Source organism: Melozone crissalis, unplaced genomic scaffold (assembly GCF_028551555.1).
Source record: "Melozone crissalis strain CALT ecotype California unplaced genomic scaffold, PUWL_Pcris_2 ptg000026l_1, whole genome shotgun sequence".
Lineage (NCBI taxonomy): Eukaryota > Metazoa > Chordata > Aves > Passeriformes > Passerellidae > Melozone > Melozone crissalis.
Window position 1 is genome coordinate 3,867,096 of NW_026535804.1, and position 24,567 is coordinate 3,891,662.

At 49.9% G+C, this 24,567-nt stretch overlaps 4 protein-coding genes across 4 annotated transcripts in view; 1 reads left to right on the top strand and 3 right to left on the bottom strand.

Moving 5' to 3' along the window:
• The first annotated feature begins 82 nt into the window (after positions 1 to 82).
• Positions 83 to 3,652, top strand: MRPS7 (mitochondrial ribosomal protein S7). The gene is made up of 5 exons (XM_054278759.1): positions 83 to 138; positions 688 to 879; positions 1,179 to 1,242; positions 2,133 to 2,300; positions 3,158 to 3,652. Exons 1-5 carry the CDS (start codon positions 83 to 85, stop codon positions 3,377 to 3,379), a joined length of 702 nt encoding a protein of 233 aa, XP_054134734.1. The 3' UTR covers positions 3,380 to 3,652.
• A 9-nt stretch (positions 3,653 to 3,661) lies between these two features.
• MIF4GD (MIF4G domain containing) lies at positions 3,662 to 8,675 on the bottom strand. The gene is made up of 6 exons (XM_054278760.1): positions 8,593 to 8,675; positions 6,564 to 6,700; positions 6,306 to 6,415; positions 5,854 to 6,009; positions 5,114 to 5,206; positions 3,662 to 4,989 (listed from the first exon to the last, which is right to left on the bottom strand). The coding sequence occupies exons 2-6, from the start codon at positions 6,643 to 6,645 to the stop codon at positions 4,762 to 4,764; spliced, it is 669 nt and encodes a 222-aa protein (XP_054134735.1). The 5' UTR covers positions 6,646 to 6,700; positions 8,593 to 8,675; the 3' UTR covers positions 3,662 to 4,761.
• A 4,070-nt stretch (positions 8,676 to 12,745) lies between these two features.
• On the bottom strand, positions 12,746 to 18,706 carry SLC25A19 (solute carrier family 25 member 19). Its single transcript, XM_054278639.1, has 7 exons — positions 18,561 to 18,706; positions 18,308 to 18,453; positions 17,661 to 17,816; positions 16,793 to 16,963; positions 15,815 to 15,998; positions 14,545 to 14,675; positions 12,746 to 13,374 (listed from the first exon to the last, which is right to left on the bottom strand). Exons 2-7 carry the CDS (start codon positions 18,431 to 18,433, stop codon positions 13,174 to 13,176), a joined length of 969 nt encoding a protein of 322 aa, XP_054134614.1. The 5' UTR covers positions 18,434 to 18,453; positions 18,561 to 18,706; the 3' UTR covers positions 12,746 to 13,173.
• Positions 18,707 to 19,948: 1,242 nt separating this feature from the next.
• GRB2 (growth factor receptor bound protein 2) overlaps positions 19,949 to 24,567 on the bottom strand; it is a 49,439-nt gene continuing 44,820 nt past the window's right edge. The window contains exons 5-6 of the mRNA XM_054278721.1: positions 23,672 to 23,840; positions 19,949 to 22,293 (exon numbers count right to left, since the gene is read on the bottom strand). Coding sequence (XP_054134696.1) covers positions 22,108 to 22,293; positions 23,672 to 23,840 — 355 coding nt within the window. The 3' untranslated portion in view covers positions 19,949 to 22,107. The remainder of the gene's footprint in view (positions 22,294 to 23,671; positions 23,841 to 24,567) is intronic.

Genomic DNA, 24,567 nt, shown 5'->3' on the forward strand with positions numbered 1-24,567 from the left:
GCCGCGCGAGGGGGCGGAGCCAGCGGTGACTCCGCCCCTATCCACCGTGGTCCCGCCCCGCGCGGCGGCGCGCGCAGGGAAGATGGCGGCGCCCAGCGCGGCGGGGCTGGGCCGGCGGCTGCGGGCGTGGCTGCCCCGGTGAGCGGGGACAGGGACGGGGACAGGGGCTGCTCCCCACCGCGGGAACACGGGCAGCGCGGCAGGAGGCTGCGGGCGGCTCGCCGGCAGCGCACCGGGGGTGAGGGGAGGGTGTGCGCCGCGCCGGCAGCACGCGGGCAGGCCGCCCGCCTGTTTTGCCGGGTCACACGGGCATAGAACTGGCAAGGCTGGAAGGTTGGAACTTTAAGGTCATCCAGTGCAGGCAGCATTGCCATTCTGATCCCTAATGGCATCACCATTAGGGATCACCTAATCCAGGGTGATCACCCAGCGCCAGGGGCAGACGCCTCCTGAGCAGCTCCAGGGACGGTGACGGCCCCGGCCCTGCGCGGCCTTTCCAGTGCCTGGCCACAGGAACGGTGACAAAGGGACAGAACCCGCACCGAGCTGCCCGCCCCACTGCCACGGGATGCCTCTCACATCCAGCACTCCTTCTGAGGCGTGTTCACATCTGTCCACATCTGCCCGCATCCCTGTCCCCACAGCGCGTGCCCTGGGTCACAGCCCCGCCTCTCTTGCTCCTTGCAGGATAATGCCCGTGAGATGGAGCCGCTACAACCCCAGCTACCTGGAGCCAGAAGTGAAAAAGGAATCGCATGAGAAACCTTTAGAGGAGCTGACGGAGGAGGAAAGGGAACAAATGGAGCTTAAGGCTGTTCGACCCATCAAAGCTGCTCCTCCCAGTCTGTCCAGTTCCGTGTTCAGCGACCCCATGATCAGGTCAGAGAAAGCAGCAGCTCCTCCTCTCTCCAAAAATGCCTGGGAGCTGTGCTGCCCTCTTCTACCTCCACCTGCTGGCTTCACATTGCCTTTTGTTACAGCACAATCCCTGTATTCTGGGTTACTCTTATCCCATCAACGAGTCCATTGTTCTGCTGTGATTAGAGATAATTGCAGCAGATCTGGCAGCACCCACACTTAACCATGGGAACAACACAGAGGGATGGGGGTGGGGGGCTTATTTCTGTGGGTGATAAAATCAGAATTCATATGGATCCTGTCTGATTTTGTGTTTATAGTAAATTCACCAATATGATGATGAAGAGTGGAAATAAAGTGCTGGCCAGAAACCTCATGTCTCAGGTAAGAACTCAGGTTTCTTCTAACTATTATATTGAAACTAGACAAAATAGAAGGCTGGGACATCAAACCCACTGGAATTAGGAATTACCAGAACTCGGGTGGTCCATCTCTGTGGTCCTGATGTGTTTTGCTCTGCCACACGTTGCTTGCAGCATGATTCCAAAATGTCCAATGGATAAATAATGGTTTGATAAAATGTCCATTGCCCCAGCCTCCTTGGCTCACAGACCAGCAGGGGACAGCTTCATGGAGAACCTTCTGTTTCCATCCTTCATTATCCCTGTGTTCTTTTGTACTGCATCAACACAGGGAATACCCTTAAAAGCATAATTTTCTCTAAAGATCTTTGCAGCTCTCTGTCATGCCTTGCCCTCTGTATAACTTGCCCTTGAAGTCCCACAGATGTGTCACCTGCAATGGCACAGCTTTGAGCCTGCTCTGACCCACAGCCCCGGCTATTAACTGCTGTTCTCATCTGGTTTCTTCCACCCCTGAACTCCCTTGAAATGGAAACATTTTGCCCAAATGTTTCCAATTAAGTGCTGATTCCTGGTTACAGAAAAGCACACGGGAGGCTGAGGGAGGATGCTCAGTGCACAGACCCCTCCCCACTCCTGGCTCCGCTTTGTCCCTGCCCTTTCCTGGCTCCTGGCCCAGGTTTGTGCTGCTCATCCCCCTCACCCAAAACGCAGTGACTGATAAAAGAGACTGAGGAGCTGGAAGAGGGTGAAGTAAAACTTGAGTTAAAGAATTCCCAGTGGGTCTTTTGCCTCTGGGGCTGGTGGACCAGCTGCTCAGGTGAAAATGGGGTGCCCATAAAAGTGATGTAACCTCGTGGAGTGGCAGAATCCATCTACCTTGTATGTCTTGTTTCTTGCCTTTCTTCCAAGACTCTGGAGGCCATTAAAAGGAAGCAGCTGGAGAAGTACCACAAAGCTCCAGAAAATGAGAAGGAGACAATTGAATGCAACCCCTACGTCATTTTCCACCAGGCTCTCAAGAACTGCCAGCCCATCATCGGGCTCAGCAACATCACCAGAGGAGGCAAAACCTACCAGGTGAAAGGGGGCTGGGAGCACATCTGGTTGTGAGGCAGTTAGCTAGGGAGGCAAATGAACTGGTTTCCACCCCAGCAGCTCAAGATTATCTCTCCTTGGAAAGAGCCACTTTGCAATCTGGAATAAAACAGCACCTAGAAACTGTCCAAAATCAGGATCCCCACCTCTGAGTATTGTGCTTCCCCTGTGACAGAATCACTAAGGTTGGAAAAGACTTCTAAGATCAATCAAATCCAACTGTTAATTGGCAGCAGTCTCTGGTTCTCTGACTAGATGTGAGGAGAAATACACAGCAACTATTTTCCAAAGAGACAGAGATCAGCAGCAAAAGAATTAGTAGTCTTTGGACTACCAGTCCCATCCTTTCCACTGCACCACATTGCTTGGGGGGAGGTCCCAAACCCCTGGGGCAGGTCAGCATGGCAAAATGGGTCACCTAGATCCAGTGGGATACTTAAAACATGAGCAGAATCTGTCTCTGAGTATGGGCTCTGCAACCCTTGGGGCCTGAAGGAGAGGTGAGATGTGGGGGCATTTGCATCTTTAAGGTCCCTTCCAACCCAAACCACGCTGTGATTCTGTGACTTCTCTGTATTCAGTGCAGAAATGGGGTGACCATTTCCCATCTCTGCTGACTCAAACCAGCCTGGACCCAGCTCCCAGACAGGCCAGAGTTTCCATTTCGGTAGCAGTGGCCAGTTCCTATGGACAGAGCAGGAGAACTGGCAGGGCTCAGCTGTGGGGAGCAGGTGTGGCTGCACAGAGCAGCACAGTGAGCACCTGCAGGGGCAGCTGGTGCAGTGTGGCTGCTGGGGAGGGGCAGGTGCTGACTCCTGCCACGTTTAACCCTTTCCCAGGTGCCCGTCCCGCTGACGGACAATCGGAAGCGCTTCCTGGCCATGAAGTGGCTGATCACAGAGTGCAGGGAGAACAAGCACCGCCGGACACTGATGCCAGAAAAGCTCTCCCAGGAGCTGCTCCAGGCCTTCAACAACGAGGGGCCCGTCATCAAGAGGAAGCACGTCCTGCACAAGATGGCAGAGGCCAACCGGGCGTACGCTCACTTCCGCTGGTGGTAGGGACCCTGCGTGGGACACGCTGCCATGGCCTGGAGAGCAGAGCCCCAGGCTGCCAGCCTGGGACAGGGCAAGGGGGAACATCCCTTGCAGCAGCTTCTGTTCTAACCCAGGGAAAGCTCACACGATCCCCACGAGGTTCTTTTTCTTTGTGCTTGTTTGGATGGGGGAAGGGGGAGCCTGAGTTACCAGCCTCAGTGGGGCTGCTCCAGTTAGTTCATCAGCACTTCCCTGTGAAGACAAGCCTTAGATGTTTTTCTTACAGCAACGCCACACAAAACCTGTTTCCTGGGGATCTGAAATCTGAAAGTCTCTCTGCTCTTCAAATCAGCAATGTTTTTGGCTGCAGAGCTGAGAGCAGAGCTGGATCCTTTTCCACAGGGATTGGTACAACAGGCAATAAAAGGCCCTTTTTGGTTTTGGCCATCAGCAACATGGTCTGCACAGATTTGATGGGAATGTGGACAAAATAAAACCAGTTTTATGGGAAAGGTTTCCTGATTCCAGACTTTTGTCTTTGTTTCTCCAGGTCCTTTGGTTGTGTAAAGCCCTGAGGCCCTAGACTGTAGCAAACAAAGTTATCTCAGCCTTAGGGCTTCAGTCAGGAGCAACCCTTCAGTGTTGCTCAGAGCTCAGCAGCTGTGCAGGGAGAAAGCAGGGCATATGTTAGTGGAAAACTTTTATTAGAAAAAAATCCTTCAATAGGCTATTTTGTTTCATGTCTTCCTCTCCCACTCTTATAAGAAATATACTGTAGCTGAAACTTGCAAATTCTGGAAAAAAGTGACAGTTATTGTATAAAATCTATAAAACCTGTTCCTACATGTGCTCAGGGACCTCTTCTGTTGCAGGCTGCCTTGTGGCAGGTATTCCTGGCTGTGGAAGAGGCTGTGTGCATGCAGGTGCAGCCAGCCTGCTGGAAGGAGTCTGGGAACAAAAGCACTTGGTTGAGCTGTTTGTGAGGTCATGGTGTGATCTGTGACCCATCCCAGAGAACCAGGTACAACCTGAGCTGGGAGATTTCCCTGCTGCCTCCCACAGCTCTGCTGGCTTTGGGGTGAACCAAAATGGTCTCAGCCTAAACTGTGCTTTCTTTAACACTCATAGAAAATGCTGGTGTGAACTACAAGCCTCCCTAGCCCTTTGCTGACAGCAGCCCAATATTAAGACAAAATCAGGGGGAGAACTTGCTGGGTAAAGTGCCCTTCCCACTGCTCTGAACCTCCAAAGTCAGACCAGCACCAGCTGCATCTGACAGTAGGTGCAGAGAGGCTCTAGCCAGTATAAATGCTATTTACAGGGAGTGCTAGAAAATTAATGTGAAAAATTCCAAACTGGTACAAAGCTTGCTGGTGAGGTGCTGGGGACTCCTCTGCCTCGGGAGGTTAATCTGTCACCTCACTGTAATAATATTTCTGGGCAGCGTCCGTCATCTTCCACTCAGCAGCCCGGAACTCGATGATCTCCAGGAGCAGGAGCTGGGACAGGGAGCTGAGCCCCTCCTGCAGGAGGAAACCATCTCGGAGCAGGGAGAAGAGCTCGTCCATCCGCTGGGAATTCATCTTCTCCAGCTGCTCGCCGATGCGGTGCAGCTGCAGGACCAAGCAGTCCACCTTCAGGAGGAAGAGCAGATGGCTGAGCACAAAGCAGTGGAGGCTCCTCTGCACCCCCCGGGCTGTGCTTTTAACAGCTCCTTGGCAGGACAACAGGCACATGAGCAGCTCTCCCTGCACTCACCTCCTCCTCCTTCTGCAGGCTGTCGGGCTGTGCCAGCCGGAACAGGCAGTCGTACACGGGGTTCACCAGAGCCATCATGGGCATGTTGTTCACCTGCAAGGAGGGTGGGGCATTGTCAGCCTGGGGACAGAAGTGAGTCTGCAGCTATTTTAAATAGTTATTCCCTTGCTGCTCTGCAAAGGAGAAGGAAGCAGGGTTTAGTTGTGCTGTGTTAGTGGGATTTTCATCAGAGATCAGACATTTGAGTCTCTGGGAACCAGAGGAGCTGAACAAATGATGTAAAAACCATCTATTTTTAAATGTAAGCAGGTAGTCATGGGAAATACACTTGTTCCAACAGTATTTTTCCTGCCTGCAGCTCTACTTGCATCATTTTTACATCTCCAAGCAGGAATTCAAAGTTCACACACTGCACAAAGGCCTGAAGCCAAACTCCATCAGCAAACCCCACAGCAACTGAACCAGTCCAGTCTGGGACATCTGGGATCAGGCAAATCAGGGGATTTCAAACGCCAGGTACAAAATGAGGAAGCTGTGACTGTTCCTGAAGACTTCCTCTGCCTCTCCAAGCCTGTAGATAGCACCAGCTCTGTCAGCATCCTTGTGTTAGAACCAGCTCTGGCCCCCATGGCCCTGGGGCTCTGTACAACACCCACCCACCACCCCTGCTCTGTTATCCTGGGATGCTCAGGCCCTCCTGGCACTCCAGGCAGCAGCAGCTGGCTGCTGCACCTCCTTACCCTCAGGTAGTCAAAGATGTTGCAGATGAAGGTGACGTAGCAGATCCAGGCCTGGAGCGAGCGGGTGCGCAGCTCCTCCCTGTCCTTGTACTCCTGCTGCAGCCGGTTCAGCAGGCTCCTCCGGAAGATGCTCTGGCCAACTTGTTTGCTCTCTGCCTATAAGCCCACAGAAACAGGATGGAGGGATGAAACAGGGATGCCAGAGGGGCAGGGGAATGCAGTACCACACAGAGACCCTTCTGTGATTCCCAAAGAGGCAGAAAAGCTGCAACTCACTGCCTGTGCTGGCCCACTGCTCTTCTGGATGCTGCCACTGCATGGGGCAAGTGGCAGGACAGGAGAGATGGGCAAGGGGTCAGAGCATGTGACTGGGGCAAAGCCCTTCCTGGCCCAGCCCAGGGACAAGCCACACAACATCCCAGGTGTTTCACTGTCCAGACACGAGCTCTCACCTGGATGATGGTGTAGCAGATGCGTCCAGCCTCCTTGCTGAACACAGAGTCTTTGAGGGACTGGTCCACTATAATATTGGCCACTTTCTCCAGGTCCACATTACTGGGGTCTGCAGAGAAGAGGAATGCTGTTAGGACCCAGCCCTCTTTGGCCCCTGATTGCTTTGAGGCAGCAGATCAAAGCAAGCTCTGGAAAGCAACCAAGGTCTGTGCAGGGCCCAGTAGAGTCACATTAAATGGTGCAGAAGCCGTGCTGACCTTTGAGGGCTGTTTTCAGCAGCTTCTGAGTCTCGGAGTCGAAGGACTGTATTTTGTACTCTTCTTTGCCCGTTTCCCCCATGACTGGTTTCCTCCAAGGGCAAGAGTCAGGGCAATGGATGAGCTAGTGACAGTCCCTGGGGAAGGAGCACACAGAGCTTAGCTGGACAGAGGCAGACCTTCAAGCATTTCCCATTCAGCACATCCCAGGTAATGTTGAAGCACAGGCTGTTTCCTGACAGCTCCCCACCCCAAAGAAACTCCTCTTTTATTAGGGCACCAACTCTAGATCTGTGCAAATCCTCATTCCCACATTTTTTAAAGCATTGTCTCCTACCAGCTGATAATAGAACTTAAGAGCCTTTATATTTTTCTGATATGAGAAACATGTTACAGGCAAAGCAGACCCAAAATATATGTGGTTGTATCACAGGAAGGCACACACTGCTCCCTTGGGCCCTTTAAACACCAATTCAGCAGCTTTCATACAAAAATCTGGGAAGAATCAAAGCCAGTACAAAAGCATCCAACACACACTCACTAGAGCACCTCTCCTGCACCACAGCCAGGCTTCCTCAGCTCCCAGCTCGACACAGCAAACTCAGCAGCCAAATCCCCAAGAGCAACAGCTCCCATCTCTCTCATCCCCCTGCAGTTAAGCACTGCTCTGCAGCACCAGCAGTGTCTCTAGATTGATTTTCTTCTGCTTCATGATACAGTGAAGACAGCAAGAGGGTACACACGGCACAGAGAGGAAGGGCTTGCTTTGATTCACTCAGGAGCTGATGGATGGAAATGCAGGGCTGGCCAGACCGGCAGTACAAACAGGAGAAGGCAATCGGCCAAATGAGTTTTGCCAGCTCGTCGAAATTCCTCGGCCATTACTCACCCCTCTCTGCAAACAGATCCCTACCCAGATCAAAGCCCAAGAGCCTTTAGGGGCATGGGACAGGTACCGTGGGCAGTCCCCTCACATACAGCACAACACTAACTCAGAGCAGAGAGCAGCCCCATGGGGGGGACCGCCTGCCCACGCTGCTCTCGCAGCCAAAGCTCTCGCCTACCCTGGGACTGGCACTGGGGATTCTTTCCCTGGTGGATTCACAAGCAGCTGGGTGCCCCCCGTGCCATGCCTGGTTGGCAAACACCTTCCTAGCCGACCTCTCCTCTCTCTGTATCAGCACTGATGCCATGCTGCACTGCCAGTGGAGCAGCCCGAGATCGCCAGCAGCCCCGTGTCCCACCGGCAGCATCTCCAGGCAGCCGGACCCTGGCGAGAGCACAGCGCCGCACGCAGCGCAGCGAGAAGCGCCCGAGCCCGTCCGGCAGCGTCTGTGCCGCGCCCGGCCCCTCTCTCGGAGCTCCCGTTCCTCGGCTCCCTGCGATGGGCACGGCTGCTTTGAGCTGCTGAGCCAAATAACCCTGCCAGAGCAAACCACGGCGTGTGAACACCGAGCCGGCCAGGTCTCGCCTGCACTAGAGACCCTCCTGCCAGCACCACCTTATCGGAAGAGCTGGTGGCAGTGGGTGACATGGGGCACCTGTGGGTACCGACTGCTCCTCTGCCACTGGCCCCGGCTAGACGAGCCGTACCGAGGGCTGACTCAGTTGGGGTCAGCACCCTCAATCTGCTGCTGATCCACCAGCTCAGGTGGATCACACAGGCACCTGTGACCTGTAGGGTCACACCTGGCAGTATGGGCTGGACAAGTCCTGGCCACTGTAAGGAGAGGGAGAAGAGCAGAGAGTCTCCTCTGTCACCCCATAGCGTGAATATGAGGTTCTACCAGCCCTCGGAACCCCCATCCCATCCCCGCCGAGCCGCAAGTGGAACCCCCAGCGTTGAGACGCCTCTTGCCCGGGGCAGCTGGACCAGCGGAGCCCCAGGACCCCCCGCCGCTCCCGTCGCTCCAGCCCCGCAGCTGGCACAAGCCCAAGGGCCACGGACGGAGGAAGAGGCGGGTCCCGGGGAAAGCAGCCCCCGCGCTGCCCCGGGCAGGGCAGGGGAGCCGGGCGCAGCCCCACCGACCTGCCGGCCGCCCCCGCTGTGTCCTCCGGCCGCCGGGACATCGCCGGCACCTCCCGCGCCCTCCCGGCACGGCCCAGGTTTCCTCTTAGGTCATTTCCTCGCCCGAGCCGGGGGAGGGCCGGGCCGGGCCGGGCGGGAGAGCGGCGGCAGCTGCGGCAGCGCCACCGCCTGCGAGCGTCGGGGCACGGCGGGCTGAGCGCCGCGTACGGCCGGCGGCTCCTCGGGAAACACCGGGCTGCCCCAGGCACGGCCACTGCTCCTCGGGGCACCGCCGGGCTCCTCCAGGCACGGCCATTGCTCCTCGGGAAACACCGGGCTGCCCCAGGCACGGCCGGCTGCCCCCGACACCCTCCCGGGCACGGCCGCTGCTTTTCCGACTGCCCCGCCGGGGGATCGCGGGCAGCACTCACCCCTCTGCCCCGGTCCCCCGCGGGGCTGTCCCGGCGCTCTGCAGGTGACAACGGCGTGAATTCCGCCCTTCCCTCCGGGCCAGGGCAGGCCAATGGTATAAAAAAATGAGTAGGAAAAAAGTCGGGAAAGAAGACAGTGAGTAAACCAACGCACTGCAACAACAGCTGAGTGTGGTATAACCACACTTCACGTTTTTTTCTCTCAAATCTCAACGATTTCATAAGGGAAGACCCCACAGGGGGTGAAGTCTTCACCACAGAGCAGACAGGCTGCTAAACCAGGGAATGGCTGAGAGAGACAGAATGAACAGTTTAGGAATATTTTCTGTAGCACTGCATGGCCTGGCTGGATACAAACAAAGCCTGAACTGTTCCACCGGGGGTGTGACGCTCAGGACTGGCTACCACAGCTCCAAATGCCCCTCTAGGACACAGCAGTGGGACTGGGCTGCAAAAATCCCCCTTGGCTGATCCCTTTTGGTGCAGTTCTCAATGATGATACCCAGCAGAGAGGGTACAGTTCTGCCTACGGCTGAGGAGCACCCACAAGCCAGTGATGGGAAATTCAAATGGCTCCTGTTGCCCTATGGGCTGGGCCCTGACTATTCTCCTTTTTAGGCAGCAGGAGGGCCACGATGTTCCTGCAGGGTCCAGCAGAGGCACAAAGAGGAAAGGAATAAATCAACTGCAGCCAGCCACTGCATAACAAAATATTTAATGTACCTTGTCTTAAAGGTAGGCACACACTATGCATGTTGTGTGCCAAATGATTTCAGGAAAGAGCAGCTGCAAAAGACCCACTCTGGCAACACAGCAAAATGCCACTGTTACAGTTTCTACATCACAAGAGAAACTTAAATACAAATTAAACACCACCTATTCCAGTCCCGACTGTAAAACATTAATTTCTTGTCAAAAATGATGCTGTGCAGCTCTGGATGAGTATCCTGAGAGTGGGGCTGTCCTAGGAACTTGGTGAGGCAGCCAGCACTGCAGGAATCAGCATGTTCCTCACAGATTTTGTGTGTCCAAGGCTGGCTCAGTGTGTGGTGGAGCTGCAAATGGCTGGGGCACAATTCTCATGGTAAAAGGCACAAGAAGAAAACAAATGCAACTGCTGAGCAGCTTGTGAGGTGAACTGCAGGCAAATCCCTGGTGATAGGATTAGCTTGGAAAGAAATCCCAAGGGCCAAAATCAGCCAGGTCTCAGAGTGAGGCATTTGCCATGTTGAGTCACTTCACACTGAACGGGAGCAGCAGCTTCCAAGAGCATTTCTGTCCCAGTACCTCAAAGAACACGGTGACCACAGATCTCTCTCATCTCCTGCTCCTCTAATTCTAGAGATTTAGCTCATAACAGCATGTGTTTTGCCAGAGCAGCTTGAGAAATAAGATCTGTCCTCCTAGTGCTTCATTCAGCCTCAATCCCACAGAGAAATCAACACTCATACAGTGCTTTCCCCAGCAAAGTGCACTTGAGAACTCTATGAGGACAGATGCTGCTGATCAGAGGTGAAGAAGTGATTGGTGGATGCAGCTCCTAATATTGTTGAGGTTGTCACATCTTTCTCCCTCTCACTGGCAGCTCAGATGCCTTTATGGGCCTGTAACACTTGTGACTCACAGCCTAAAGGCCTCCAACCAGGGAGTGTCTCTTCCACAGCCTGGGCCAGACAGGCACAACTTAAACTCCAGCTTTGCCATCTGCTGGGTGGAGGCAAGCTCAGTTAATGCCCAGTGGAGGAAAAAAAGACCCCAGAGAAGAAAAGCTGCTCCATACTCTCCAGTGCTGCCCTCTCTGTGGAGCAGCCAAACTGCCCATACCAGCATCCCCTCAAGCTCCACAGCACCCTCGAGGAACGTCACCTTAACAGAGTACAGATCTTCCTGCTCTTGCCTGCTGCTGAGTTCCCAACTAGTTTCCCCCTATTTTGTGCAGTTTGACAGCAGCTATTTGACAGAAAATGGAAAACAAGTCTTGCACTGTTTAGACAGGATGGATGAGTCCCCATTTCCTAAGGAAGCCTAGGTCAGCACTGAATATTTTCTGCTCTGGCCTGTCCCTGCTAACCATGACGGCATTCCTCTCACCAGCAACAAAGACAGTAACAAAGCCAACCTGTATCTGTTTTGAAGAGAGACATTTCTCTCCCTCAGAAAGATGTCATGAGGCTGAGTTCATTAGTCTTTATCATGTCTTTCCAAGAACAACAGGTGAACAATAAACAAGGGCTAAACATCGTTAAGAATATTCTGAGGAATCTCAGAAGAGCCTAAATAACACAGGAAAACGACAATAGGATTGAGGCACTTGGAGAAACTCCACATTTCCTGCATTTTCTGCTTAAACTAAATGGCCATTTTTAAAGTATATGCAGCTCTCTCTCCCTCTTTAAGACTCACATATGGGCCTCCTGCCTGACACTGACACTGGTGAATGAACTTAATTTTACACAGCTCTGTCACCTTTGTACTCCAAGATCTCAAACCCATAGCAGACACAAAGTTATTCAGCCTGGGCTTGCAAGGAATTTCTTCAGATACCTCAGCCACCAGTGAAACAGCTGTTTTTTAAAAACAGCCTCTCACAATAGCTCAGGATAAGTGAGCAATGCTGATATGCTCAAAATTGCCAGGAGAAGTTTCGTCAACGGAATGGAATTGGTCACGCTGGAATCTGGCCAGACCATTTGGGATTAACACCCTGAATACTGCAAAAGAGCTGGGAAAGGCTTTGTGTTAAAAACCATGAAACCATCCTCCAAATAACTGCAGTGCTCTGCCTTATCCACCCCTTGCAGATGACTAACGTGCTTTTGTATGGCAGGGCTGGGAACTCTGCCTTCCACACAGTCCAGCCACACCCTGCTAGGCTTGAAAAAACACAGAATAAAAGAGGAGGAAGAAAGTAATTTTCCTTTTTTCCACTGTTACATAAATCAGAGTTGTCGGTAGGTTTTGTTGGTTTTTTTAACCACTCAAAAAACCTTTGAAACTCCAGAAAAACACTTTTCCATCTCTAATTCAGTCATCCATGTGAAACACCACGCTCAGCCAACCAATTCCCATTTGATGTTCATTCCTTTCACTTCAGCAAATCTTGTCAAAACATTTTCATCTGCTAGCACCAGTGCAGGAATGAGGTTCTGAAACATTTTGAGACCATTACAGAAATACAGAAACACATTCAGAGGTGCTGTTAAATAAATAATGATAAAAAATTACTAGTTTCCACAGGACTTTCCCTTCATTATTCCAGCTTAGAATAATTATTTCTTAACTCTGTACAGCATTTGTTTACTCACTGCTTTGAAGTGAAGCACCCTGAAGTAAAAATTTAGTTTGTGCGTCGAATCCCCTCAGAATGGGGCTCTTAATATGCAAGTTTGCTTGTAATAAGTGTGAGTGAGGCATTGAAATCCCTAAGAGATGTATGGCCAGACACCCAGGAAGAGAAAAGGGAATTCAGCATACAATCAAGTTCACTGGAGTTAAAGGAGAAACAAGTCTGATCCAGCATGATCAGAGAAGATGCTGTGTTTAAGATGACAGAGAATGCTCAGCTAGCAAGTGGTGACCAAGAAGCAGCAGCTGGCAGCAAAGGAAAGGAAAACTGAGGGTCTGTGCATTTATGTGGCTTTACCTGACTTTACACCAGCAGGACAGAGTGACCTGTGCAACATTGAGACAAGAGTCTGGTGCAAACAGCAGGCACAGAGCAAAGGAACAAAGCTGTGCAGAGCAAAGGAACAAAGCTGTGCAGATGCAGGGCTAGGAAGTGATGTCTGGTTGGTTACGCAGCACTAGGCTGGGCCAGAACCCCCTCTCTGGGATCCAGGGCGAGCTCAGGGATTCACCCACTTTATTGGGTGCCTTTCCAGAGCACAGGAGTTGCTAGGGAGTGGTCTGTTTGCTCCCCCTCTCACCACTAAATGTGCTCTGATATGAGAGGAGACAGAAGGAAAGTGCTCTGTTGAACAGCTCCCAGCCAAGTAGTTCAGTGTCTCCAGCAGAACTGCAGTTGCCTTCTCCTTCTGCTTGGTCCCAGGAGGTGATTCCCCACAGGCTGGGGGAGCTCTGGGAGCCCTGACATTTCCAACATGCTCGTGACAGAGCAAGGCCATCAGTGTCCCCTCCTGAGGAGAACAGCAGGCAGCCACACACGTCCCTTTCAGCCTTCCTTGCTCTTGGTGCTCTCAGGGCTCTTCATGGTGCACAGGAGGCTGCAGAACAGCTCGTACCAAAAGAAGATGAAGCCAGAGGAGAAGGCAGCCTTCAGCAAGCTGGGAGAGAGGCCCTTGAAGAACCCACCTGGGCCCTCCTCTCTCATCATCTGCCTCACACAGTCCAGGAAACCCCCATACGTCCGTACCTGGGAGAGAAATGCAACAAGGTTAAACAAGAAAACTTCAGGACAACTGGAAAAAACCACAAAGATCCCCAAACTATACCCAGAAACATTATCTTGACATGCAGCTTGGAGAGGCCTTTCTGGATAATATAATAACTAACTGAAACTTTCAGAGAGAGTTTAGAGAGAGCAGGATAAAGGAAATGTACAGCTTCAGCAATGGTTTATGCACATCATTCACTGTAAAATGGCTGTAAAACCTCTGCATGCAACAACAGCCTGACTTTAAAGAGGTTTGTCAAGTCATTATTTCAGATTGCATAATTGCTGTTTTCTATCCCCTTCACTGTCTAAGAAAGAAAAAATGTTGAGTTTTCTGACAGAAAGCAAATACAGCTACAACACTTAGAAGTTTCCAAATTAGCTGTCTGCATGTTGTCATGTTATACTGTGCAGTTTTAACATCTTGTGACACATCAATGCAAGGAACAAATTTTGTATCTTACTGCAGGAGGAAAAGCCCCCAATGCAATGGGCTGAGACATCAAAATCCTATTCAAGAGTTTCTTAGGGTACAGACTGATTTCCTTCTCAGATCTCAAGAATTTTAAGGAAAGTAGAAAATTTCCACATTTCATGGAAAAAAAAGAGGAAGTTCCTTGAAAGATCTATATTTGTCTTCAAGTGTATTTCAAGGTGCTAACAATGGTGCTAAAGAACACCAGAGTATTTAATTTGTTTTGAATTTCAGGCTATTCCCACACATAAAACACATGTTGAACACTTGGTGCCTATTTCTTGTGTCAAAATATTAATTGCAGAAGAGGAGCCTGACAGCCAGGTGACCTCAGCACAGAGCCAGCGTCATCCTCTGCTAGTGATTTGGTTCTGAATCAGAAAAGCCAAGCTGCAACTAGAAAAGTAAAATAAATCAATGGCCCTTTGCATGTCTGATGGGGAGGGATGACAAGCCAGAGCACAGGTATGTGGGACAGGTCCCTCCTGGGACCTATCATAAAATAAACCCAGTATGTTCACGTACAAATTCACATTATTAAATGACACCGGTGCTCACTGGGAGCTCCCAACCCAAACATGAACTCAACAGGTACCACTGGTGGATTGTCACTGCATTCCAGTGCACTGGACTAGCCATAGTCAGGAAAATCCAGCACTTGCAGCATTTCTCACCTGCCCAAAGGCTGCCCGAGCGTGCTCAAAGCCACCCACTTGCAGTCGCTTTTTGACCAGATCCAAAGGGTACGTGAGGCTCTTGCTGAGCACTCCAGCACAGCTGCCACACACCAGGTTCCTAACGCCGGCTGAGGAGCACAAAGGGAAAGGATAACAGGGAGGAAAAAAAGAGCATTATCAAGGAACTCTGATTAAAGAGCATAAGAGGTAAGTTAAAAATCACTTTTCACAAGAAATAAAGTAAAAAAAAAGTCCTTTGAAGTTGCATCACCTCTTCTGCAATAGTTTCAGCCAAAGAGTCTCAAGCTGTATTTTTTCAGGCTTGCAATATCTGTTGGAATCAGAGGATCAGCTCCTCTTGGTCCTTTACACTGACTTAGGGTTTTGCTCTGCTCAATAAACCCCAATCCCCAGTCACAGACAACTTGCTGCCAGTGGATGAAAGTTTTCATGCCCTCCCAGTAAAGCCTGGTCATTGGAAATCTTGCACCCCTGACTGCTCAGGCTGATGCATTCTGGATTGGAATGTCTCAAGCTGACACTGCCTGATGATTTCAGAGGCTTGTGGAAGTGAGCTCTGTATTAAACTTTTTCCTGACAAACATGAGGTCCCAGCACAAAACCACCATCGGCCTCTGCCACCTAAAATTAAATATGCAGACATTGAAAAGTCAAGTTCCTCTGCTGAAGAAATTCCATTGAGGAACAAACTCATGCTGCTGCTGTATCCCTCTTGCTCACAGGAGGCACAGGTATCTAGCACTGCCAAGGTGGCAGATTGCATCAGGATGATGTTCTCTTACAATGGAGCTAGAAATCAACATAAAAATACCAAATCAAGAGCCTGGCAGCTTTAAATTGGAGTAAATGAATCCTCTTCCCTAACAGCTGCAGGCAGATTTACTACAGAAATCCAAGAGTCCTGTCCCCACATGAATGAAACAGAAAGATTATGGCAGCACTGTCTTCCCACAGTATCAGTCAGGTGACACTGTTAAAGAAAGAGCACCTTGGCCTGTGACACTTCACTTTCCCATCCACCCACTTCCATCACAGTTACTGCACAAGGGGAGCTGTTTGTAAACTCTGCTGTACTTAATTTGGCATTTCCCTGCAGGGGTAAAAATGAGAGGTGGGAAATAAGAGACACTTTTCAGATGTTGCATCAAAAAATGTGAAAGGACTAACAGAGCTTACATCAGTCAACCAAACTAGCATTCATCTTCTTTCTCTCCTGACTGCAACCATCACTGTCCCAAGTTCCTACCTCCATTCTTTGCTTCAGCTGGAATCGCCCATTTGGAAAACTGCTGCAGGATGTTGTAGAAGAAGAACTGGAGACCAGCATATGGGAAGACAGCAATGAGTGTGGGGGTCAAACCTCTGTAGAAAGTCCCAGGCCCTTCTGTCTGGTACATGGTCACCACTGCATGGCGAAGGTTGAGGTAAATCTGCACAACAAGGAAGAGGCTGAGTGACTTTTCAGTGAACTTAAAAACACCCAACCAAAGGTCAGGTCATTTCCCAGTAATGGCTATAGGAATTCCCCTGCCCAAAATACAACTGACTGTATCTTCAGCACAAAGTGATGAGCAAGGTGATTTTCCACACCCTCACAGCATTCTCTGTTAGGCCCTTGTGACTTAAAAGAAACAAGGCATGGAGCGGAGTCCTGAGACCACCTGCATCACAGATATAATTATTTTTCTTTTAACAATTCCTAACTCCTGCAACACAATTAATACAATACATACTGTAATTCTACTGCAGGCTAAATACAGAAATGGCTCTGATACAAATCTATCCCATTATTACAGAGCTAGTTAGTGCAGAGACCAATTCTCGTGTAAAAACAACATGAAGCACAGGTGAAACGTGACTAATTTCAAGTATCATCCCCATCATTATCTAAACATGACTCTCTGCCTGTGCAAAGTTTCAAAAATGCAATGTTCAACAGTCTGGGCAGCAGGTTCTATAAAAAGCCAACAGCCAAAGCAAAAAAATTGAGTTATCCTGTTAAGGGCAGTTTCTCCTTTCTGCATCAGAAGCACCAAAACACAATTAGGAAAGCTGTGTCAACAGCACGAAGGATAACTTGGCAACAGAGCAAACATTGGCCATAACAGCACCTGCTCCTTCATTTTAACCCACAATGCTGAACGTGCTTTCAAACCTCCTGCACCTTCAGAGCTGTGGAATATTGCCCCTGCTGAGGATGCCGAGATGGATCGCTCAGCCTCACCTTTGGCTCCCCCTGGGCAGCGAAGCGGGTGCGCAGCGTGTCCACGGGCTGCACTGCCACCGAGGCCGTGCAGGCAGCCAGGCCCCCGCACACCAGGTGCACCAAGGAGTCCTGGGCTTTGAAGGAGGTGAAGTTGTGCATCAGCTCCGTCAGACTCTCGAAGGTCATGAACTTGCAGAGAAACAAAAGAGCGCGGGTCAGGAAGCCGATGCTAATGACTCACACAGGTTTCCCACTCCTCTCTCATTTCACCAACAGCTCCACCCCTCCCCGCTTGTTACCACCTTCTTCGTCCTTCAAAAGTCCTCCCCAACTTGCAACGTGTAAAAATCACTAAGCAGCCCAAGGAATGCTTGGGATACTCTGGTGTCCAACACTTCTGCTTATTCTTGCACTTAGAATAATGAAAAACTCATTTTAATGTTCTGTGGCTCCAGAAGAGTGCTGTGTCACAGATATGCTTTCCTTTGTCCTTTCAGCCACTGCTCCTAAAGCTGTTACTCATGTTTACAAATTAAACATAACAGTGCTGTGTAAAACACCCTCATCAGCTTCACTGATTTTTTCCTAAGAAGCCCTTAGGCTGACAGCATGACTAGAAGCAAAAAACTGCCCAGGCTTGGGGCATGAGCAGCTAAGCCAAATGTCAGGAATAGGGAGGGCTTATCTATGACACCAGAGACAGACAGAGCTCAGTTTGCTCTTGCTGTGCTCCAGTCTATTCAGCCAGCTCAGGAACAGTAACTTAGGAATTATTCAGCAGCTTTGTAGAGCTATATGTTCCCGCTCCTGAACACAGACAGTCAGAGGGAGCAGAGCAGTGTCCTGTGTACCCACAGTGTGCCCAGGTGATGCCTGGTGCCCTCACCTGAACAGCTCCGAAGCCGACAGAAAGGATCTGAGCGGGGACATGGCCCTTCCAGAAGGCTGTCAGCCCCTCCTCCCGGAAGATGCGCTGCACAGCTTGCAGCATGCCGTGGTACTTGGCCGTGGGGTTTCTGGAGGAGAGCTGCTCGATCTGGAGCTGGAGGAAAGGGGAGAAAATAATTTCAATTTCACCCTTCAACACTGGTTCAAGTGTCAGTTCAGGAATTCACAACCCTGTCAGCCAGCCAATGCTAAGGGATGACATTTTGTCTTCCCACAGAACCACATTCAGATCTGACTGGGATGTTGTTTATGAAGGGCTCTAAAAGAATAAAAATGTACATGAACACAAAGATAAGCAGGAGGGATGATGGTGAAATTCAGTCAGAGAGTGTAAGTCGTTCACAAAAATAGAAGGAGAACGAACTCTGAGAAACACAAGATTCCATTCCCACACAAGTTAAGTTGTATAAATAGAAGTGGTGGACACAGGATAGCCCTACTTCCTTGCATAACCTATACACAACGTAGGTGAGGCCTGACGAGGGATTCAGTGCTCTCTGGTTGCACAGGTGACCTGCTCACCCAGGACACGATCAGCTCTGCCGCTCTTTCATCCCGGCCCCGGGCACGCCGCGAGTGAGGTACCTGAAAGCGGATCTTGAGGACGTCCAGGGGGCTGACAAGGACCCGAGTGACCAAGCCAGACGCCGATCCTGCTACAGCCGCTTCCGCCGTGGACACGCACCTGCCTTCGGGGTCGTAGCCCACCATGCCTGCCGGCTGTGCCCAGCCTGGACAGGGGCACAGAGCAGTGAGCCCCGCCCTCACCGAGCCCCCACCCCACAGCCCCCTCACGCCAAGGCCCACAGCCCCTCCTCACCCCAAACTCCCTTCTCACCCCACGGGACACACAGATGCCCCTCTGCATCACTCCCTCTGTCCCGCAGCTCCCGGCCCCGCCAGCGGCAGCCACCAGCGGGGGGACCGGACCGAGCCGAGCCCGGCGGCACCGGGGCTGTCCGGCCCTGGCCCGACTCCCGCCGCGCCGCCTCACGCGCGGCCGCCCGCTCCACACTGCGCCTGCGCGCCGAGGGGGCCGCTGGGAGATGCAGTCCCGGCTACGGCGCCCACAACACGCGCGGGACGCGGCGCTCACAGAACCGCGTCCCGGTAGGGCTGGACAAGCCCTCAGACCCTGGAGTCCAACCTGCGAGCCAACACCACCCTGTCAGCCAGACCATGGCACTGAGTGCCACATCCAGTCTTTCCTTAGACACCCCCAGGGACAGTGACAGCTCCCTACGCCACCCGTTCCAACGTCTGATCACCCTTTCCATGAAGAAACTCTTCCTGATGTCCAACCCAAAGCTCCCCTGGTGCAGCTTAAAGTTATGTCCTTTCACTTGTTACCTGGGAGAAGAGCCCAACTCCCACCTGGCTGCACCCTCATACCAGGGAGCTGTAGAAAGCAAAAAGGTTCTGCCTGGACCTTCTCCAGGTTGAACAAGCCCAGCTCCCTCAGCCAGCCCTGCCTCATCGCACTTGGATCCAGAGTCCTCCCCAGCTCTGCTGCCCTTCTCCGGTCCCACGAGGCAGGGCTGTGAGAGGGGAAGGTCAGCACACAGCCCACACTGCCCTCAGCACTGCTCCCACTGCCACCTCCACCATGCACAACCACAGACCAACAAACCTTGTCTGGATAAAGCACAGGGGAATGAGATTTTCTAAGCAACCCAGCCTACAGTAAAACATCACTTCAAGCAATATGTTCTGCTACAGCATTGCAAAAAAAGCCAAGCGCTTCAAACCACATAGTGGCTTTTCCATACTGACTTCTGGTACAAAAAAGTAAAATAAAGAATTGTACAAGTATCCAGGCATTTCCACCTCAACATCATCAGTATTTAAACATAGTAACTAAGGGCAACTGCTTAAAAACCACTAAAAACTGCCATGTAGGCCTTTTCCTATTCTCTGTTAACACTGACTACACCATTCATGCTCACAGGTATTTCTGACCATGTCAAAGGCTGAGGAGAAGCTGCAGAGAGCTGCCCATGCACCTTGTTAGCCCAACAGAGCCATTCTTCTTTAGGTAACAGAAGTGAAAATAATCTGCAGGGCCCGTATGGAGCAGATTCAAACCACAACAGCCTGAGCCTGGCTGCTGTGCTGACACCAGCCCAACACCACCTCCTCCTTTTAGCAAAAGGCTCCAGAAGTGTCTGAACCACAAGCTCAGTCACAGCTTAGTCAGTTGACTGAAATAACAGACAGATGCTCAAGTGAAGAATTCAATGTATATTTATTATTCACAGTTAATTACTATCTACCAAATGCTGCTGCAGAGTTAAAGGATTAAGTACATAGGCCTTTTTTTTTATTTAAACACAGAAAAATTTTTTAATATATATACACACACAAGACATATGTCTGCAAGGCTGCATGATATACACCAATTCCAAAATAAGGAAACAATCAAATGGTCCAGGTGTAGAATGCCATAGATTCCTTTTCCAATCACTTTACAAAGTGGGAAGAAAGTGAGTGACAGCTAGCAAGGAGAGGGGGAAAAAGTAATACTCTACAGGGTAGCTCTCTCTTTCATTTGCTGGAAAATCAAAGTGTAAGGCAGAGTTCATCTCAGGAGTAAAACTTTTGTAACACTTACTACAAAAAAAGGCACCCTCCAACAAAAGATTGCCCATGCTGAGCAGGGCGGGAGGAGATCTCCGCTGCAGGTTGGGTGTGTTGGTGGGGTGAAGGGATCCAGCCAAACGGCCACCAAGGGAAAAACAACGCAACTGAAGATTGGCACAGAGAGCGCTGCGGGCTGATTGCTTTCCTTCTGTCCAATTTAATGTCACACTGCTCTGGTGAGGAGCAAAGGGCCACCAGAAATGCCCTGGGGTACAGGGTGGGGAGAACAGTCACACACAGCCTGCTGTGAACGGGAGCGGGCGGGGAGCTACTTCAACAGGAACACTGACCTGAGGAGGGAGGAGAGACTGGAGAACAGGGATGCCAACTCCACTTCTCAAGAGCAACACGACTGCAAATACTGCCTATCCAGGCCGAGGAGACAGGCTGATCACATGCATCACGTAGAAACATTCACTAAGAGCGTAAAGTTTTTTTTCAAGCACTATTTCTTGAGGTTTCTCTGCATTATGAAGTTTTCCACCAAAGGAATGTACATTTTGTAGGACATCTCAGGGCTATTATTTCTCAAATTCCCCCCTTAACCCTCCCTCCCCAAAATATTCTTCCTCATTTTCCCTCATCAGAACTTTCCCCTTTCTCTTACTTCTTTTGAGGCTCCTGGTTGCAGCTCTTCACCTCTGAGCAGCCTAAGTTGCCACTTGAATGCCTTGATTTTATTTTCCTTGGAATAAGGGAAGTTGAATAGTAAGACAAATCTGAAGATTAAAGCTCCATCTCTGTTTGTAGATTTTTCTCAAGTGTCCATTGATAAAACCACCCTCCTTTGCCCCCTTCCCCCATAGTATTTATTTACACATAGGCAGAAAAAAAAATCCTCTGAAAAGCTCTGGACTGTCCTTTTAACTTAAAAAATAATAAAAAAGAAAATAAGGGGAAGGCACTATGGAAAAAATTACAGAATGTGCTCAACCGTACACCTTTAAGAAAAAACAAAAAAGCTGTCAGCACAGCATTAATAGACTTCAGTTGTACGTTGGAGTTTCTCAAAGCAGCTCTGTGACTCAAAAGTAAAAAAGAGAACAAAAAGCCACACAACTCTTCTCCCTTCCTCTGTTTGGAAGCTGCTGAGCTTCAGAAGAAAGTGCCAAAGGAGAAGAGACAATAAAAATTAGATTAACACCTCATCTTTCCCAGGCAAGAAATGCTGAATGTTGAAGGCAAAAGCAGAAACTGATGATTTTTGTTTTTTTTTAAAGGCAGGACTGTGGATTTGGTTCTTCTCTCATGTCCCTTCATGTCAAATGAAGACCGTTTGCAGAGAGAGAAAATACCAGCAGAGTTTCTCCCTTTTCCTTTAACTGCATTGGCTAGGACTTTATATGGCATTAAAACTTCATGCACTGATGGACAGAAGAGGAGGGGGAAACAAGAAGAGTTGTGGTGGTGAGACCTTAAGTGACCTTAAAACACTCATTCGCAACAAGAGTGAATAAAAGGGGATAACCCAGGAGCAGCTGAGGAAATTTGTTATTTTCATTTTTTTTCTCTCTCTCCTTTTTTTTATTTTCCTTTTTTTTTTCCTTTAAGATAAGTTTTGGTGTGTAAGTTGAACTCTTCCCCCCGCCCCTGAAGTTCCGCTCTGAGGGAAGGAGGATCACCTCACGGTGACAGGTGACTCTGGTTTTACCGCCGTGTGATGTTTGGGTCACTGGCTGCAGTTAGGCTCTGTATGTGTATTTACTGTTTCTCTGGTTTCCTTAAATAATCTCTAATATTTCTCTCTAGATGTTCCGGTTCACTGGGGTCACGTAGTTGCGAGGGAACATGCCCGTCTGTCCGCGGCACGCTCCCTTCCACCAGTTGGGGTCAGAATTGTCAAGGACTTGGATAAAGTCTCCGCGATGGAAGCCCAGCTCTCCTTCCTCTTGGGGATCAAAATCAAACAGGGCCTGAACGTATGTTGGTTGCTGAAAGGGGAACAAGAAACACACACAGTGAGAATCACCCACGGCACTCCAGGCACCTGCTCCTGCGGGGCAGAAGCTGTCTTACACTGAAGATTAACAATAAACATTTGGGCTACTCCCTTTTCCTGCAAGCCAGCTCCCAACAGCTGCAACGAGGTGCTAAAACAGTCATGGACAGGCTATAGAACACCTCAGAAAAAGGTCAAGTTCCTGTGAAACAGCTGAAATAGAGCAGATGATTCTGATGTTTTTCTAGCATTTTTCACTTGTCATGGCCTATCGTAAATCCGTGTTCTATAGCAATACAGTAATATTGATGTTTACTTGTCCTGTTTTCATAATTGACAACACAAATATTATTGATCTACACAAAGTTCCCCCTAAAAACTGGATGTTGACATTTTACACATTTTCCCTAACTCTTCTGTCACAGATGATTTGGCCTGGTCAGCAAGTCTTTCTTTCTGATGGAAAAGCTAACAGTTCATTTAAAATACATTTGCAGTCTTAAAATCGTGAGGCCAGGAAGTTCTGTTCATGCTTGTCCTTTTCAGCCAGCTCTTTTCTCCCCCTCTGTTTATCCCTGACCTGACCGTGCAGAGCCAAGTGTTAAGTTCAGACAAACTGTGACAAAGCTGCCAGTGGCACCTGGACAGCTGCACAAATGCCACACCCTTGTCTTTGGGCTAGAAGCAGAATGCCGTACAAGGAAGCAAAAGGATTTACCCAGAACTGACAAAACATGCAGTTACATGAAATACAACACTCTGATTGACCTGGGAAATGGAACAAAATACAGAGCTGGATATACACAAGCTGCTCTGCTGGCACTTCACAACAGTTTCTCTTTACACTGGCTAGATCCAAACCAGAGATGCTCCATATGCTGTAACCACCTCTTCAGGAAAGCCCAGTATCAAAGCCTCACTGAGGGCTGCACTTTGGCTATGATCAGGTATAAATCAGAACAGAATCACAGAGTTCTTTAGGCTGAAGAAGGCCTAAGATCAGCAAGTTCAACCATAAAGCCATAAGTTCCCTTCCCTTTTAAACTGTGCCCTATAACAGGAGCAAATCTATTTTTAATTCACAGGAATCAAATTATCTTCCTGCAACAGAATCTGTAAGTATTAAAACAAGACAAATATTCAAGCAGTAACAATCATTTTGCCTCAACTCCAGGGAGAGCAGGAGTGTTGGTAGGCTTTGCACAAGAATGCAGCTTATTTACCAGTAAAATTTTGACTGCAGGATCTAAAGATACACTTTCACAAGAAAAAAAATCAGTCAGCTTCTTTCTTACTCTAAAATGCAATCCCACTTCAGACTGTGGTTGCAATTGCCTGACCAGGGCACTCTACAGGGACACTTCCCTTACCTGTGGCACCTGCTCAATGTCCCGGAGAAATATTTGCTGGTTCCTGGAGACAGATGTGGATCTGTGATAATCTACCAGCTCGTTCAAAGAATTGAACTTCACCACCCAAAGGAAATACTTGCCAGCCCCATCTCTAAGCACCTTGAAGTGCTGCACATCATTTCCAAACCTGTGTGGAAAGAATGAAGAACATAGAGCACATTATTAGCCATGGGGAACTCCTCCTGGGATCATCAGCACAGAGTTTGGAACAAGAAGGTCCTTCAGGGCACAGTGAAAACTGTCAATGACATTGCTGCAATCCCATAACAGGAATCTCACATACTTCTTGATGTATGTTACATATAGCATCACCTGTGTTGATGAAGATGGTGCAGAATCCCAAGGACAAATGCCAGGGACTTTGCAAGGTCACAGCAACACAGCTGCACCCTGGTGCTTTCCACTTCACATCCTCAAACACAGAACTGCCAGATAAACAGCACAAGCACTTTGGTTTAGCTCTTCACAGTTTGGTTTAGAACTTCACAGCAGTTTCACAGCTGACTCGAGCCACTCTCAGTCTGTGCTACTCTTGCCATGGCCCTCTGCTTCTCTTAGCCCCAGTCCCTCCCTCCCACAGCACCACTGGGGACGTGCTACAATGCAATGCAAAAGCACCAGTCCCATTACAGGCAAATTCCTGGGAAACACTGCCACAGAGAGGGCAGAATTGGCTCCTCTGGCAACCAGAATGGACTTGGGCAAAAGGCTCTCCTATGAAACAAAAGGACCTCTCTGGTCTTTAAAAAAACCCCCAAAACAAAATGTAACAGACAAAAACCCCTCAAACCCCAAAGTGTTCAAAGATGATGCTGCACACATAAACCAGCAACTTCAATTCTGTGTTAACAGAC